This window comes from Dendrobium catenatum, unplaced genomic scaffold (assembly GCF_001605985.2).
Source record: "Dendrobium catenatum unplaced genomic scaffold, ASM160598v2 fragScaff_scaffold_898, whole genome shotgun sequence".
Taxonomy (NCBI): domain Eukaryota; kingdom Viridiplantae; phylum Streptophyta; class Magnoliopsida; order Asparagales; family Orchidaceae; genus Dendrobium; species Dendrobium catenatum.
Genome location: NW_021319360.1, coordinates 1379439 through 1397593, shown reverse-complemented (window position 1 = coordinate 1397593; position 18155 = coordinate 1379439). Strand labels below are relative to the sequence as shown.

The 18155-nt window shown below is 33.0% G+C and overlaps 2 protein-coding genes and 1 long non-coding RNA gene across 5 annotated transcripts; 1 reads left to right on the top strand and 2 right to left on the bottom strand.

Moving 5' to 3' along the window:
• The first annotated feature begins 3159 nt into the window (after nucleotides 1-3159).
• LOC110110503 (E3 ubiquitin-protein ligase MPSR1) lies at nucleotides 3160-4066 on the top strand. Its single transcript, XM_020842008.2, has one exon. The coding sequence runs from the start codon at nucleotides 3294-3296 to the stop codon at nucleotides 3933-3935; it is 642 nt and encodes a 213-aa protein (XP_020697667.1). The 5' UTR covers nucleotides 3160-3293; the 3' UTR covers nucleotides 3936-4066.
• A 5261-nt stretch (nucleotides 4067-9327) lies between these two features.
• On the bottom strand, nucleotides 9328-11643 carry LOC110110536. 3 transcript variants are annotated; one of them, XR_003701599.1, is made up of 3 exons: nucleotides 10096-11643; nucleotides 9839-9910; nucleotides 9328-9631 (listed from the first exon to the last, which is right to left on the bottom strand). It is a non-coding gene; the product is annotated as an uncharacterized LOC110110536 (long non-coding RNA). The 3 variants fall into 3 exon arrangements; XR_003701600.1 differs by having other exon boundaries at nucleotides 9839-10140; nucleotides 10232-11643; XR_003701598.1 differs by having other exon boundaries at nucleotides 9839-10335; nucleotides 10427-11643.
• A 4994-nt stretch (nucleotides 11644-16637) lies between these two features.
• On the bottom strand, nucleotides 16638-17306 carry LOC114578353 (uncharacterized protein At5g19025-like). Its single transcript, XM_028697220.1, has one exon. It carries the CDS (start codon nucleotides 17304-17306, stop codon nucleotides 16638-16640), a length of 669 nt encoding a protein of 222 aa, XP_028553053.1.
• Nucleotides 17307-18155: the final 849 nt, after the last annotated feature.

Here is an 18155-nt window from a genome sequence, read left to right as displayed (position 1 = left end):
TATAAAAAATAATTTATTAGTATACAAATTTCTTAAAAACAGTAAAAAATAGTAGTTAATTTAATAGATAATATATATATTATAATTGTAGCATGAAAAATAAAAAATTAAGAAATTTATCTCAAACAAAGTCGATCTTAAACTTAGGCTTCGATTGGGGCATCTTTCTTGCTGCTTTTTAAACTAGTTTTTCAGTACAAAAAAATTTTAATTTTTATACTACAAAGTTATTTTAAAAAGCAGTAATAAAGCAATCCTAAACAAGGTCTTAATCAAAATTAAGAAAAACTCGAACATAATTAGTCAAATATACAATAAGGCTTTGAATGAGAGAGCTTTCTTATTATTTTCTAAAACAACTTTCGAGAAAATTTTCATATAAAAATCAAGTTAGAAAACAATAAATTTTTTTCCCAAACTAAGCCTAAGAAGAATGACGACTCTATTGATTGTGATGAGCAACAATTGTAAAAGCTATGAAGGATTTTAGCGTTAGTGTAACAACATCCATGCTAAGTTATTGATTACAATGGGCAATAATAGATGTCAATATTAAAATATAATGATAGGTTGCTTAGCGCATAAAATTAAAAGAATATTTGATCCTTAAATAATTTCTGGAAGTTTTTCAACTCATATATATTTGATTTAGATTCGATTGATTTTAAATTGAGATATTTTCTTATTTTATTGAGTTCATCTAATCTATATGTTTTTCAATTATAAATTTACCAAAAATAAGATTTAGAGATCATTATGTCAATTTTAAAAATTTATGATTTGAACACTTCAGCATTTAATTTTTTTTGTTATCATCCACAATTTAATATATATATACATAAAATAGTGATATAAAAGATGAAAATATTGATGTCAAATGGGTTTTTGGGGATTTAGATCCGATTGATTTTAAATTAAGATATTTTCTTATTTTATTGAGTTCATCTAATCTAAATTCAAAGAATAACCCTGTTCAGCATAAAATTAAAAGAATATTTTCTTATTTTATTGAGTTTTTCAACTCTAACCCTGTTCAGCCCAATTCTACTGAGCCGGTTTAGGGAGAGCGGGTGATCGAGTACATAAATTGAGAATTTTATTAAGAGCACATGTACCAAAGATTAAAAATAAAATTATGATTTATATAAATTTATATAAGTATCGCATTTGAATAAATTTATTTTAGATTTAAAATATATTTTAGATTTAAAATATATTTTAAATTTATATAAATTCATTTACATAAGTCATTTACTCATTATACTCAAATTTAATATTTTAAACAGACCTATTACTATATGCTAAAGATATGAACAAATATTCTGCTACATAACTTATCATAACAACTTATATAGTAGCAATATATTATAACCAAAATTTGTAGAGTAATTTTATGTCATTTGTGTATATGTGATATATCATATGATGAAAATTATAAATAAACAAATGACAATTGCTAAATAAATTTTGGTTATAATATATTAATGCTAATATATCTCCAGAAATCACTTATTTGTCACCAATCTCCATGTAGTATTTTGTTCTAAAATTTTAGGAATTAATTTTATGATAATCAGAACTCCGATTTTAATAAATTTGTAGTTGAACTATACATTTTTTCTTTCTTAGCTTAAATCAAATACTTAAAAAATAATTAAAAACAAATAATATCCAAGTTTTGCTTGTTTATAATTAGATTAAGTGAATCGACTAGGGGAATCTAATGAGTTTAATATCATTAAATTTTAAAGTCATTAAAATACTTAAATATTGATTATATGATCTATGATCAAGAGATTTAATATGAGCCGTTCGATTGAATGTTTTAAATTTTGATTAAGTTTATTAAAATGATTATCTCGAAAGTTAGAATTGGAATCTCATTTTGTTTATTAAGTAGGTTTCCAAGTTGAGATATTTTAATAACTCTATAGTTTTGCCTCAAGAATATTCTCTCCAATTATAACCACCATAAAAAATCGAGATTGCCATTTAACTAACCATTAAAATATAAACCCTGCAATTTGAATTTAGCTTTCTATCTATGGACACTAACTTCTATTATATTGTTGCTTGGTCAATTGACGTTGCATAATCGTCTTCACCCTCCATCACATTTTTTATAATATTGCAATGGAAATCAAGTAATTATTCTTAATAGTGTACGTAATATTATCTTCTTCAATTGCATAGAATTAAGAAGAACCAACTCTTATATATCTAATAATATAATAAATTATTACAATTGGGTCAGATCCTGTAATTTTTTGTCATTTTCAAATTTGTTAGATAAAATATTATGATTATTTTTTACCATTTCAAGATTTGGCATCGCGGCAATAGAGAGAGAATATTTTACATGTTAGCGGTAAACTAAACCTCAACACGGAAACATGGACGGATCCCCATTACATTGAGGGGGGGGGGATATTTTGAAATATTTTAGATATTTTGGGTATTTTGCCTTCTCTCAAAAAAAAAAAAAAAAAAAAATTACCCTAATTTTATCAATGCCCATCCCTTACATAAAAAATTTTTTTGCCCACCCTAAAAAAACTAAAAAAAAAAACTGGATCCGCCTCTGCACAAACAATTAATAACGTCTCTTACAACATACATTTAGCATGCTAAATCTTCATAGAAGGCTAAAAGATTAAAAACTCTCTCTATTGCGGTCAATTTTCTAACACAACAATTATTATAAAAGTTGTAATGATAACTTATTAGAAATATGATCATATCTTATCAAATAGTTTTGAATAAAATTATTATATTTATGTTTAAATGAATAAACAACATATTACTATATTAGTTATGAATAATAAACAGATAAATTTATATATATATATTTTAAAATAATACTTAGTGAACCAAACAATTATATAATTTATTACAATTATCACATTTATATGTAAATAAATAATTTATTCAAATTCATAACTTTGAAATAAAAATCTAGACAAACTAATTTCACGTTATATTTTTTGTCAAACAATATAAAATAATAAATAAATGATGCCAAACGCTCCACGTTTGAACTATTTCCTTTCGAGTTGGCAGCCTGAAGGGCATAAAGGTAATTTAAATTCGAACTTACAGAAAAACAAAATAAAAATTCGCCGACTCTGCAGACTGCCGTGGACGATTAAGCTGGCCAATTTCTAGATACTTCTACAACATTCCAACCCACCCCTTTAATTTCCCTTTCCATTCTCGCCGAGCTTCTCCATTCTAAAAATCTATCCTTGATTCCATCTCTTCTTCCTCTTCCTCTTCCTCTATTTCCTTTAACCATGGCGTCGGATTCGGACAGAGAAAGAGGAGCAGCGGCGTTCTTCTCCCACCTCTTCAGAGCCACAATCTCTTCTGACATTTCAGAAGAAACGCAGATCTTTCACCCGATCATCGTCGGCCTTCTGAGCGGTCCATTTTCCCCTGAAGACGGTTCTCCGTCGGATCGGATTCTGCTTGTCCACCCGATTTCCCGTCGAGTTGCGGTGCTACGCGGCGACCCCAACCTTTTAACTGAGTTGCTGTCAGTTAGCGCCGGCCGGAAAGGGCCCCCGCCGGCGACGAAGGCGTCGATTGAGGCGATGCGGACGGTGGAAATTGCTAATCCCGGGGAGGAGTGCTCGGTGTGTTTGGACGAGTTAGGGCAGGCCGTGGTGAAGGAGATGCCGTGTAAGCATCGATTTCATGGGGATTGCATCGATAAGTGGTTAGGGTTGCACGGAACATGCCCGGTATGTCGGTATTGTATGCCGGCGGAGGAGAGTGGATCTAAGAAGGTAGCTGGTGATGGTGATGGCGATGGACAGGAGGTAGAAAGGGCGGTTTGGTTTGAGATTACTTTCGGAAGAGGGAGATCAGGCGATCGGGATCAGGAGCATGAACAGCAAGTGGGAGAACAAAGTGTTGATAGTAATAGTGTTTGAAATTATTTTTTTAATCCTGTTCTTTGCGATTTCTTTCAGTTGGATTGTTTTTACATTGGGGAAAGGTAGATTTATGTACAATGAATTATTTTATAAACAAGAAGCTAGATTCATTCTGAATTTCTGCTAAATCTTCGCACATGCAGGGTTTTTTTCTTTGAAAATATGAGGAACATGCCCAGTTAATTTTAGTACAAATTAAAAAAAAAAGATTTATGCAGCACAGAAATTAATCTAACCACTGTGGATTGAATGTATAGCTTCAGTATAACAGCAGTAAATTTTTAGTTTGTTAATAGCTGTGACATTATCAATGATGGAGCAGAGAGTAGCCAAGAAGGAAAATTGAACTCACAAGAAAGAGAAGACAGGTTGGTTGAGTTACAGGAGTGGTGCTCAATAATTATAGTTCTGTAGACAGGCAATAGCAGTAACGGAAATATAGCTTGATAATATGTTAAAGCAAAATTCAAGTCCAATATGGAATATAAGGTGGCCAGAAAACGTAAAAATAATCAGTCAACATAAGTAAAAAAAAAAAAAAAAAACTCGCAATCAAAGGATGCATAGTGGTGGTAAAATAAGCTTATAAAAAACACAAATGAATAAGTATGGATATTGAACTTAGGGGTGTCAAAATAAATTTTAGGTTGGTTTTTGGGTCTAGTTTAAAATTAACCCACTTTAAATTGACCCAACCCAATAAGATAAACCAGTCCGAAATTCATACATAGACTCAACTTGCCTCTAACTCGGGTTGACCTGACCTGCTAACCTCGGTGGCAGCGAGAGGGTGAGGTCGTGACTGCAAGGGTGAGCCGCATGTGGCCTTGTTGAGACTCGCAAGCAAGCGGGCTTGTGTAATGTGGAGGTGATCGTGTCAGGATTTGAATCCTAAACTCAACTAACTTTCCAAGAAGGTCGACAAATTTGGAATTGTTGGGTCGTCTGATTCGGAAATTTAGGTAATGTCTAATATTAACACTCATTTTGGTATCTTTTATAGGGAATTTTGTTTATTGATATTGTAACAACATGGACTTTTATAAAAAACTTAATTTAAACTGCACTGCAACGTTATGCTTATGAGCACAATGATGCTAGGAGGCATTGGTTAAGTGCTGTCGCGATGTTGAGCTCTCTAGAATTCTAGGAAAATAATTCGGCGCAGTGGTGTTAGGTTGGTGTTGCGACGCAGAGCCATGTCACATGCATGCGGCGTGCGTTTGGTCACATGGGCGCTACATCGTTAGGCACTAAATAATATTTTTATATATATATTTAAATCCCACTCAACCATCACCATTCCACCCCTTGAAGAGGAGAGAGGGAAGAGAGAGAAGGTTAATATGCGCTTTTTTATCCGCCAGTTATGTTAAAATAAGTTTGATTTCTCAAATCCTATCTTAAAAATGTTTAAAATGCATTATTTATTTATTTATTGAATTTCTATCGTGTAAATTTTTTTATACATGATAGATATAATTCTTATGTCTATTTTAATAATAACATTGTTAAATTTTATCGAGTAAATTAATAATTATGATTTTTTGAAGCTAATTAATAGTATATTAATTGATAAACATTCATAATATTTCATGAATTATTTTAGTTCATATATGATATTTAAAATAAACTATATATTTAAATCCCACTAATGTAATAGCATGACATATTATATGTGATGTCCAAGAATCTATTTTGGAAGAATTATTCTTTGATCTTTTAATAAACAACACGAGAGCTATCTAATTTCCTTTATCATTTAAATAACAACATAAATAAACAATCAATCAAAATATCAATATATATATCCATATTCATTTAAAAAAAAATCATGTACACTATTCGGGATCTATACAATCATACCACATTACTCTATCATGAGTACAAAAAATAGCTAAAAAATATGAAACCTAAGGAATATTGGTTAATCTCACACTTCTGATCCTCAGCCTCAGCCTGAAAATATTACTAAAAAGTCTAGCTGGTCATCAAAATCTAAACTAAACTCAACACAAGGTAAAAGAGTAATATTCAAGTCAATAGTCAAAGCATAGCAGTTGCATTCATATGATCATTGAATCAATACAGAAATAGCAAAATCGTAAGTCATGGAAGATAATAAATCAATACGAGTGTCAAATCAATAAAAAAATTTGGTTAGAAAATATTAAAATGACTTTTTTTTTAGATTTATATGTGTTGAATCTTAATAGGGTTGATGTAGAACTAAATGCGTAGGTGCAATGTTGAAATTAAATGCCTTTTAAATTAGAGCAACAATAATTAAGTTTACTTTTAGCGATTTTAAACAAATCTTGAAACAAGAAAGAGGTGATTCAAGCTTAGGTCAAATTACACGATAAGAGTTGGAATCATGAATAATCAGTTCTAATCAAACTTAGCATAGCATGGGAGAATTTCAATAGAAATTCCTAAATTAACATTTAGACTAGTCACTAATTGGATTCATTCACTCACTCTCTTGATGTTTGGTTAAGCAGAGATAAATTACACAACCTTTATGATACCACAATTGAGGGAGAACTTCAGAAGAAATATGATTAGGAGAAGAGTTTACCTTCATCTGGAGTATTGGAACTTCTGGGCAGCAAACAACAATCTCTGGACAACAAAATGACGAAAGGATGTTGCTGACTGTCGGCTATGGAGAAGGGGAGTTGGGTAAGGGTTAGGTAAGGGTGGTTGTTGGCTTGTGGGGTGGAGGAGGAGGGGATTGGCTTGGCCGGCGGCTTCTGGTGGGGATATGGCCGGCGGGTAGTGGAGAAGGACGAGAATTATATAAAGAAAGTTAACCACAAGCCCGGACACTTCGTGCGGCTGATGGGTGCTCCGTTGCCCTCACCTAGGAACTTCAAATAATCTTAAACGCTCTCCAAGACACAATGCAGGAAAATTTCATAATAACATTCATCATCCCCTCAAAAGATGAGGAGGAGGCTTTAAATAGCTAATATATAATGAAGGAAACACAAGACAAACATGCCACTAGGGCTTACATAGGACTACTCCCTCAAGTGAGGATACAAATAGAAAATATGGAGTAATAGACTCAATACAAACATAATAATAAATCTAATACAACTGATGGCTCAAAAGTAAAGGGGTGCAATCATGACCATAAATCGTTGACCTCGTTTATAGTAAACTTTCCATGATCGGATGTTCTCGTCAAGGAGATAATGGAGAAAAATGATTCATGTAGCTGGCCCAACATAGTGGGATAAAAGCTTGATGTCGTCATTCCTGGCCTCTCCAAAAGTTGGTGAGAGTAAGAGTCAGGGCTTGGTAAGTTGAGAATTCATGGCAACTAAAACAACAGTGAGCAAAAGTGTCACAAGCTTTACAAGTGGATGGTTTCTATTCATACAGAACATGTTAGATGACCTATTTTCCAATAATATCCAAAGTTAAATAACATAGTAGTTCAGAGGTTGTGGAGATTTGGATGTTAACTCTAGCAAAGGTTAATTTAGTCATTTTCTCATTTAGCGGGTTGAAGAATAGGTGAGAGTCAATTTTACGAGCAACTTTTGATATCCTAGATTCATACCAACCACATAGGAAAAGATTAGGGAATTTCAACCAAATGGTAATTTCCTTAAAATACTCATTTAGGAGTCTATTTTTTTAAACAAAAAAGATTTGTCATTGAAGAACCAATGACTCCCATTTATAACCATATATGTCTTCATTACAATTGAATTTGAACAAAAAAATTCATTCTTAAGTGAGAGGAGTTGAAGCATATCTCATTACTCCCAAATCCTACTAACAACTTGAAGAAGGTTGTTGTAAAAGAGACGCTTACTAACAATGGCATAACCAATCAACTCCATATGTCAAAATTTTGCTTCATTTTCAATTTCTTCGTCGATGTAATAATAAAGTTCAAAGAGAGGTTTCAAGGGAAAGGAATATTTGATTGAAGAAGAATTTTCCTATTCATAGTATATGGGTATTGTGGCTAGGATTTTTTTCTCATCTCGGCACATGTCGATTTTGAATCTAGTACTACTTAAAGCATGTGATTCCTAGAGGTTCAACCCTTCAACCAAATTTTAAAAAATTGAATCATGAATTAATCATAAGACCGGCATGATCCAGTCTGAAAAATCGCTTCAGCGTAAAATTGAATTGATCTAGTCGAAATTGCCGATTCAACCGACGAACAAATCCAAATTCCTTTGAACCAATCAGTTCAACTACCGAATTATATAAATTAATTTATTACATTTAGAATTAAATATTAAATAATATTTGTAATTTAAAAAAATCAATTTAAATTTAAAATACTTAAGTTTTTAATAGGTATGAAATTCTTATAATAATTATTTGCCTTAAAGCACCACTTAAGCATCCTCACATGATCCTATCACTCTATATGAGTTACTCTATATGAGTTATCAGAGGCAAACCAAAAAAGTTATATAAATAATAGTAAGAGAAAGAAGTTTCCAAATGATGTGGGATTAAATTGAAAAGTTAAGATTATGAAACTCCAAGTGATTCTGAATGGGGAGACAATAAGAACAATAGAAAATTTTGATGAGCAATTCTTTGTATTCTTCTATAAATTCGTCACAATTATGAGAATATTAAGGCTTCATTTGGGACGTTTTCTTACTGCTTCTTAAAGTTGTAATTTTTTAATTAACAATCTGCTTTAAGAGGCAATAAAAAAATCATCTCAACCGAAACCTAAATGAGATCTAAAAAGTTGCTTTAAAAAACAGTAAAAAAGCCGTTCCAAACGAAGGCTTATTTTGATTATTAATATTCAAAACCACTTAAAGTTTGCTAGATTCAATCCCAAACACCCAAAAACTCAATCCTGACTACATTGAACTAATTCAAATACATGGCGAAAACTAATCGCAAATTGAAGTGCTAATTTTGTTGAAAAGGTCATATATGTCGTCATGTCGAGAAGTAGGTGGAAGTCATCTAAACACACAGGATAAAAAAAATACAAAACAAAAAATAAAATCAACACAGAAAAATAAATAAAAACTTAATGCAGGTTTATCCCATTTATGACTATTTCTAGTGTGGTCATTATAAAACTTAAAGGCAATCAAAAAATACAATAGAGTTTTTAAAACATTTCTAATGAAACAACTATAAATATAAGATGACGTGATAAAATCTATGTAGTATCTGTGGGAGATTCTACATCTTAATAATGTCTTACTCATTGGTTTGATGGGGAGATCTGTCATCTCGGATCCTTCATTCTTTTTTTTGGGACATTTAGGCCATTTAAGGCAAACACACACTCAACGCATACACATAGACTCGAACCCTGAACCTCTTAGTTGGAAGCCAAAGCTCTCAACCAATAGGCCAAAGAGAGTTGTGTCGGATCCTTCATTCAACTATCATGACTTCTGTTACATTACAGGCTTTGATTTCAACTGATGGAGGATGATTCAACAGTGACGCGTACTTTCAACTTGCTTCTTGTTGCCATTGGCAGAGCTTGTAATCCCATTCTTTGCAAGTTTATCTTTCTGAGAAGACAGAGCTCTTTCAGCTGTACAATTTCAATTCAGTTAGAAGCGAAATTTATTGTGAGAGAGGGAGGAAAGATGCCTGCAAGTGTCTCTTTAGATGATACAGAGTCGGTCTAGGAAATCCCATTATCCTTATTATTGGCTCAGGTTTTGCTTCTGCCATTGAAAAAGAAAAGAACCAGCTAACTGAAACATGAAACCAGCAAATGCTAGGAGAAAACCAGAAGATTTAGGCTTCGTTTGGGATGGCTTTCTTATTGCTTGTTAAAGTAGCTTTTTAGTAAAAAATTTAAGTTTTTATACTAAAAACTGCTTTAAAAAGCAGAAAAAAAGTAGTCCCAAACAAAACCTTAGGCTACTTACTGTCAACATCTCCAAGCTTGTTGACTGCTTCGATGAATCTTTCATCAGCCGAGAGATCCAGCCCCTGTTCGTCTACTTGGTACAATCCAGTTTAATGAAATGCAAAAAAAGTAGGAGTAAGACCCATCACTCATCATCATTCATACAATAGGCATTGAGGATCCTAATCTTCTTGTATACAAGATAGAAACATGCATGAAAAAGGCGTGCAAAATCTTTTTTCTACACCATGTCATCATATTTGATAATAAATTTACCTCCTTTCTTTCCAGCTCTTTTGGTTGAAAGGGAAAGAATCTTCACTGTAGTAGAAATAAAAGAAAAAATAGGTCAAATGAACTCTAAAAAGGAGGGAAAAGAAGAGGATGCTTTATTTTCTTGCTTTTTTCTTACTGGATTCTCTCCTTTCTAAGATAGCTACACCTTAACGAATAATCAGAGCTTGATTTTCTTGCACTTACACGGTGCTTTAAATAGAATCATTATGAAATGCTTCTCTGAAATTCGCAAAGCAACTAGAAAATGAGTGATGCCAAAAGGAAATTTAACATTAGCCACAGTATAACTTTAATGGAGATGGAAAATTACCATTGGCTCTTCTTATGATGATGCTCAAGGAATCCAATCAATATCTCAGAAGTAGGGAGAAATACAAATCATTTTGTCTATTACTCCATTCAACTAAATAAGAAAAAAAATGTTAGAAACTAAATCTCCTTTTCAAGGATAGCTATGACTAAAATCTACGAAAGATGAAAACTAATGTTCTAATCAGAATCAATCTTGTTGGATTCAAATGTGTCCATGAGTGACACCTGACTTTACTAGCAGGCCTACTTGGTGAGCTGAAACCTATGTGAGAATGAAGAGTAGGAAGAGTACTAGAGAGCAAGAGAGAATATGTGAAAAGCTGAAAAAAATTATGAATCTCAAACCAGCATAGAATCCACTAGAATCAGTCAAAAAGTCCTAAACTGCTCCTCATCACCTCTTATTTATAAGATTATGAGGGCCACATGAAAGGCTACATAAAAAGAGAAAAATATACCGCTACACAAAACATCTATAAATTGCTACATGAGCTACGCTAAACACATGTCGTCCTCTGATTCGTTGAAGGAGTGTATGGACAGAAGGGCCACAGTAAGTGATCTCTGGGCGAGCTCAGTAGTGCCGAGTAGATTGGGGCAACTCTATAGGTGAGCACTGAAATGAGGGGGACTTGCAACCAACAGGCTTGTTGACATTGCTGATGATTTGCATGAGAGATCTCAGATCACCTAAGAAGATAGAGAGAGGGGCAAGTGCGATGTTGTCACGAAAAGGAAGAGGCATTGAATTGAATGGTCATGGCAAATGAGTTAGGGTCCCGTGAATAGGCACTTAACTATAGCTGAGCTCAACAAACTTGCATGAGAAGGATCGCCTTGGGGGAGAGCAAGTAATTGATATGGTGGTCCAAATATGTGATGAGTGTTAAGCAAGCCAGATGAGGAATCCTCCATCCACCTATGCAAAAAAGGGTTGAGCTACTTAGCGGTCCCAAGAAAGTAGCATTTGTTGATTATTGTGGGTGAGTTCTCTTGCAAATTCCAGACGAGTAGCACCTCTTGGATTGTTAGGAGAGTTCTGTTGTAAACACCCCATTGTGGGTGAGTTCCATATGATTTGTTGGCTACTAACTAAGGCTTCGTTTGGTTATTTAATACTTTTGTAAAAGACAGTTTTAAGAAACATTGATTTAGAAAATGGAGTTTTCTAACAGAGAAACATATATAAAAAGCTTTCTCAAAACAGTAGAAAAATAAAAAAAAAAAGAGTTATTGGGAATGCGATTTGACGAACCAAACAGTAAAGAAAGAAATAAATTCGTCGTTTTAAAATAGAATAAGCACCAAAAACCTCCAATCAAACGAAGCCTTAATACTTGAGAAGGCATATACGAGACTACAAATCCTTTAGGCCAAGGTTGTTTTTAAAGTGAAATAATTATAAACAATACATCAACACTAATCATAAGGAGACTATGGAGACTTCATAGTTCATTACTTCATATGCTTTTGTATGGTATTGTTTGAGCAATAACAGCACGCATAGAATTTTTAACTATCTCGGATGGAAGTATTTCCCACTACCATGAGTTACATTTCAAAATTAGTTGGAGTCTGGACTCTGAAGAAGCACTTTGCATTCTGCTTATAGGTTTTCAGGAGATAATACCTGGTGTTTGTTAAATAAAAATGTGGAGACAAAGATAGAGAAAATACATACCTTTTCTTAGAAATACAGGGATATCAAGATTTTTATCCTTCTGATTATGCTATTAGCTTCATAGCGCGATGACAATACACCAGAGCCTCTCTGAGCCTCTTGATATGTACTGAAGGGATAAGTATTGCCATTTTGTTCAAATATACATCACCTGTATCTAGAATTAATAGTTAAAACAATGCTTGATATTATCTTCCACATTCCAGTACTTTAATCTGGCAATAAAAGTTAAAAGATCTATTGATTGTTTTCTCTATGTTACTCTCTCTCCTAGACCATAATTTATTGAAGGAACAAACTGTGTGACGTTCCCACCAACATTGTAATGAAGGTAAAAAGTGTTAAGATTTATCTAAGAATTAAAAATAATCTCACTTAAATAACATTTAAGTTCCTAATTTGTAAGATACCATTAGTGAAGCAAAAAAACATTAAGGTGTATTTTGAAGCAAAACACGGACTCTCATTACACAGGTGTAGGATTCCTACATCCTGAGGGAACTGTTGTTGTAAGATTACAAAAATTACAGGACTTGTAGAGCAAAAGAAAATTACTTACAGTAAGGAATTTACACAAAAAAAATTCATAAAGATATGAAGTGGCAGTCAAAAAGTTAAATTCAGTAGCTAAATAGCAGTCTTAGCTGATATAAAAGCTTGAAGATTGCAGCAATCCAACTGAAAGGCAAAATGTTTTTAATTAAACAACGATAAGAATAAGTCAGCTCAAATAAAATGATTAACTTTGAGATTGTATTGGCATGATAAACACAGTTTTCCCTTGCAAGATGCAATTTTCTTTAAAGCTATAAATATATAATGCATTTGAGGCAAAAAACTTTACCAAAATGAAGATGGATGTTGCCAGCTTCCACCTGTTGGTGTTTCTTTTACCACCAAAATGAGGGCCATATGAAACAAACATCTCGAATGGCTGCTACAATAACTATTACCAGAGAATAGAACCCCAGCAAACAATTTCTCCCTAACCATTTCACCTACTTGCAAGAAGCAGAGGGGGATAGAGCAACTTGCGTTCTATAATTAATTACCAAACAGTAAGATCATAGTGTTGCAATATGATCCTCCTCTTTTATGTTACGAGGTTTAGGCTTCAGATTTCCCATCATACATGTTTAAATACGTGTAAACCCCATATATTAAATGTGTTGCAATATGACCAACATATTATTTAAAAAATAGAGACAAATTAAATTCATGTTAGTCCATCAGGACATCTTAAGTTGCAGTCATATTGTTCAAGAGCTGTACTCATGCTATAATAGGTAGAAACTCTGGATTTAACAATTTGGTTACTTCATACCTCAATATCAATATTTATGTGAAGCTCTTTTAGGCTTCGTTTGGGATGAATTTCTTATTGCTTTTTAAAGCAGTTTTTTAATACAAAAAAATTTAATTTTTATACAAAAAAACTACTTTAAGAAGCAATAAGAAGGCCAAACCAACGAAACCTTAGTTAATTTCAATAACTGAATATATGTATTATCAGAAGGGCATATCAAAAGGTAATCAAAGTTAGGCCTGATATACTAGCAGTCAAACCGATGTCCAACACAAAAGGATAGGTCTATAGATGGAACAATTATTAGGTCAGGTGACCTGACGTAGCTCTACGTTCAGACGCCAATAATATGTCGCCACGTGGTCTTACTCAATACCGCGCGGCCCGACGACTTGACCCGGGATTGCTATGTTTGCGTATTGCTTGGTATTGCTCTAGATATTGCTCGGTATTGTTAGGTATTGCTCGGTATTGCCAGGTATTGCTTGGTAATAATGAAAAATATCGCTCTGTGAAGACCAATACCGAGCATTACCGAGAAATACCGAGCAATACCGAGAAAAACTCGGTATTGGTCTTCACATAATGGTATTTCTCGTTATTGCCGAGCAAAACCGACCAATACCGAGCAAATACCGAGCAATACCTAGCAACACGCGAACATAGCAATCCCGTCTCCATTTCGGGTCGGGGTTGTCGGGCCGCGCGGTAAATAGTGAGAACACATGGAACTATTTTACTGGCGTCCGAACGTAGAGCTACGTCAGGTGACCAGACCAAAAAAAGTTCCTATAGATGAGGGCCAAAAAATGGGTATTTATAAAACATTCTATTTTTCAGCTATTGAAAGTTTGACTAAATCCAAACAAGAAGTTCACTCAATAGTCTTTTGTGGAGTGCCCAAGAACTCCTGCATGCTTTAATAATCTCTTCCTTACATAGAGCCCTACAAATCAGCCATCGCTGCTTCAAATGGAAGCTTTTAAGCATTACTATGTATACTGAACCTAAGAGCTCACTTAATCATGTGAAGTCCTCATTAGATTGAGAGTTATTTACTTTAAAATCTTGCTTAAAGCATCCAATCATATGAATTATTTGATTCCAACCAAATCATCTGTTTTAATAATACATTTTAGGAGGTGAGAAATCAAAGGGAACTAAAAATTGGGCCTAATTCCCCAATTATCAAATCTATTTCTAACTCGAAAACATAAGCTGATTTATGTAGGGCTGCATAAGAAAGGTAGTGCCTGGAGTTATTGAGGTATGAGAAATTTAATTGTGAGAACTGAGATGTGAAATTTGCCTTCTAAATTTACCGTTGAACCAATATATGTCATTAATTACATCCTCGCAACTTTCTTCAAAAGTGAAATGTTACTTGGAAGATATGGAAGAAAATGAATTCTGATGGGATCAAGGACCATCATAAAATTAGTAGAGATAACTATAGAAAAAGCAAAATTGTCTATCAGTTTTGCCTGCTTTTTTGAAGAATTTGATAAAATATGAAAGTGAAGACATTTAGAAAAAGAAATTTGATTGTAAGAAAGCTATGACAAGACATCTTCTCATCTAAGTAAACTAATACTATTCTGTAGTCATCATTCACTACCAACGAATGGAATAAGCAAAAGTTGTGGAAACTATGACTGCCGTAAACCAAAAGAATACAAATAGCTAGATTTAGTAATCACGCTCAAAATTAAAGATAAGGCACTGCAACTTCTATCTTGTTGCAACTTCAGCTAAGTTGACATATGCAGTCGTAAATTTGAAGCAATTCAAAGTAATCGAAGTTCATTGTCCCACTCAAGCGTGGATAAAATTTGATCAAAGGCTGTGATATTCCAAACATAAATCATTTTATGCAGAAAACAGGAAACATAAAATAGATTTTGAGAATGACTGAGTAGGAAATTAAAACCCGTGTGATATCTTTCTAACAATTTAACTTCCCATGATTTCTTAACTGCTTAAACTGAATTTAAGTGGTTTGCTCAACCCTTCTAGTAAAATAATAATAATGTAATTTCTTAGTTCAAGAATCTATTAAACTTCTACTGCCAATCCACCAATTTTTAGATGTCAGAAACAATAGTATTTTCAAAAGTAAGCTAAGGTTAGGAAAATAAAATTGGTACCTAAACTAACCAATAAATAATAAGGGACAAAGAAATCAATAATTAACAAAATGAAATGATAATATAAAGAAGGGATTAAAAAGGAAAATCAAGCATTTGCAAGTCTTTAAATTAAATATGAGATAAAGTCCTAAAACTTCAATCAACAGCTATGAATTTGTTATCCATTGAAAATTTGCCAGTTACTCTTAAGAAATTATTCCCGTGTAGTATACAAAGCATAGAATTAAGTATCACATAAAGTTTGTAATGGTATAAGAGGCATAAAAATAGGGGAATCAGTGCATATCAATGGGTTAGGTTAAAGCGAACCGGTGTGACCGAACTTGTTTTAGTAAACCGGTTTGACATGAACATGTTTAGCCATCCACTGAACATGTTTGATCATATACAAATTATTTTCAACTTAAGAGTTCGATAATCAGACCAATTTTGAGTTATTGAGCTCCATTCAGGTCCCAAACTGACTCAAAATTCTGATTCACATCACTTTTGAGTTTACAACAACACAAACTTGACCTTAACTTGTTGGATCAGAAACCTTAAACATGAAACTGGCCTCAATGTAAATAAACCTAAGATAAAAGAAAGGAAGCATATACATAAACCTACTACTGATATTTGTTAAACTTCAGCAAGCAAGAAATATTATTAATTAGCATCCAAACACAATTTTGTAGGGCCAAGATTTCTTACCTATGCAAACATATGCATATTGAAAAAAAATAGTGTCAGAGAATTCCTTCAAAAACATCAAAATATGATTCAAATGATGCGTTCATATTACACCACACCACGAAAAAAAAAAAATCAATAGAGCATTTGAACTGCAGAGCACTTGATATGATAATGAAGAGTTGGATAGCTGAATTAAGCCATTCAGTGAAGGTAAATAAAGGAAAAAACTATTAAAACAGAAACATTTAATCATAAGGGTAATTAAAATTTCCAGTAAAATGCTAAAGTTTAGATCCAAAATGGCATAATCCAGTACAAGCATTGTTACACCAACTTATTCAGACAAATAAGAAACTTTGTTTTACGGAAGAATATATCTTTATAAGCTGTGTTACTATCACAAATCACCTTCTCCCAGTAGGTTCTTCATTTTTGCCTTGCGTGTCTTCTTTTGCCCCCAAACTACCAATCTTCCAGCAGAACACCCACACTTTGCCCGGAATATAAGCACAGCCCTTCCATTCAAAGGTGCCATCTTTTTCAATTCAGCTGCAAGTTCTCTATTGTAATCTTCACCCAGCTCAAAGAAACCCTTATCCCCACCATCTCCACCGGGAGAATTACGCAAATTTTTCAAGCAATCCTCTGTCTCTATCTTGATGTCAAACTCTGTAGCATTCCTTAGGCCCCGACAGTTTGGATTATCACATTTTTTACCAACACAACAGTTAAAAATCCAAAGTAAGATAGAACAAGCTATCGTAAATCCAAATCCACTAACCCAATAAAAACCATTAGCAATACCCAATTCATCGTCTACTGTAACCACCGTCTTTTTCCAGAAATCAGAGAATCCGTTGGAGAAGAATTTGAGACATGGGAACAGCAGAAATCCACAAGCAAAAAGTACGACGACCAAGATGGAGATATTGGCGATCGCTGATTTCTTATTCGGGCACGGTGGGGTTTTGATTGGATTCTGTGAATTCACTTGGGCCTTCTTCTTATGGGAACGCGGGATTTGGGTCCAGACCGCTCCGGTGGCGGGAGGAGAAGCAGCACGCATGCCGGCGGCTATGTGAACGGACGAAAAATTGGATCTTGTTGAAAACCTACCGCTGAATGATCCGATTCAAATGGATTTGAGGATAATTGGAGGGAAGATGAATCACCAGAGGTGGGAAGAGTTCTTTCTCTAGGTTTGTACTTCCATACTTTACTGTTCTTCGCAGGTACTTTCTCAAAGCAAGGATAGGTATTGGACATTAGGATACTCTTTTCCATAGCAGCATTTTATATTTATTTTTTGGGATTTTTACATACCTAACACTTAAAATCAAGGTTGTGAAAATCGGACCGGGCAACGAACCGGTAGAGAGAGCGGTTCACGGTTCGATCGAACCGAATGACGTAATAAATACAATTTAGATGATATAAAAATCATATAATAATATAACTTTTTTATTAAAAAATAGATTGAATTCAAACATTACTAATATCATATATAATTTTAAATTTAAACATATTCAATTTTAAATTTATATTAACTTACAAATGAATTAATAAGTTTATTATAAATAATCCTTAATTTATGTTATATATTTATAATTTCTATATTAGATTCATATTATTATTTTACATTTATAAATTATTGAGGTTAAATTAAATCATTTATTATAAATAATAAATAAATTAATTAATATTTATGGTACATAAAAAAATAAATGATGAATATAATTTATTTTATATTATTAATTAAAAATAAATATTAATTCATCATAAAAATATTATTTAAAAAATTTATTTTAAAATGAATAGTGTATGTTGTAAACTTAAAAGTTAAGAAGAAAGATATAGGAGCTTTAGATTTTTTAGTCCCACATCACTTGGGAGACTTTCCCTTGGTGAAGCTTTT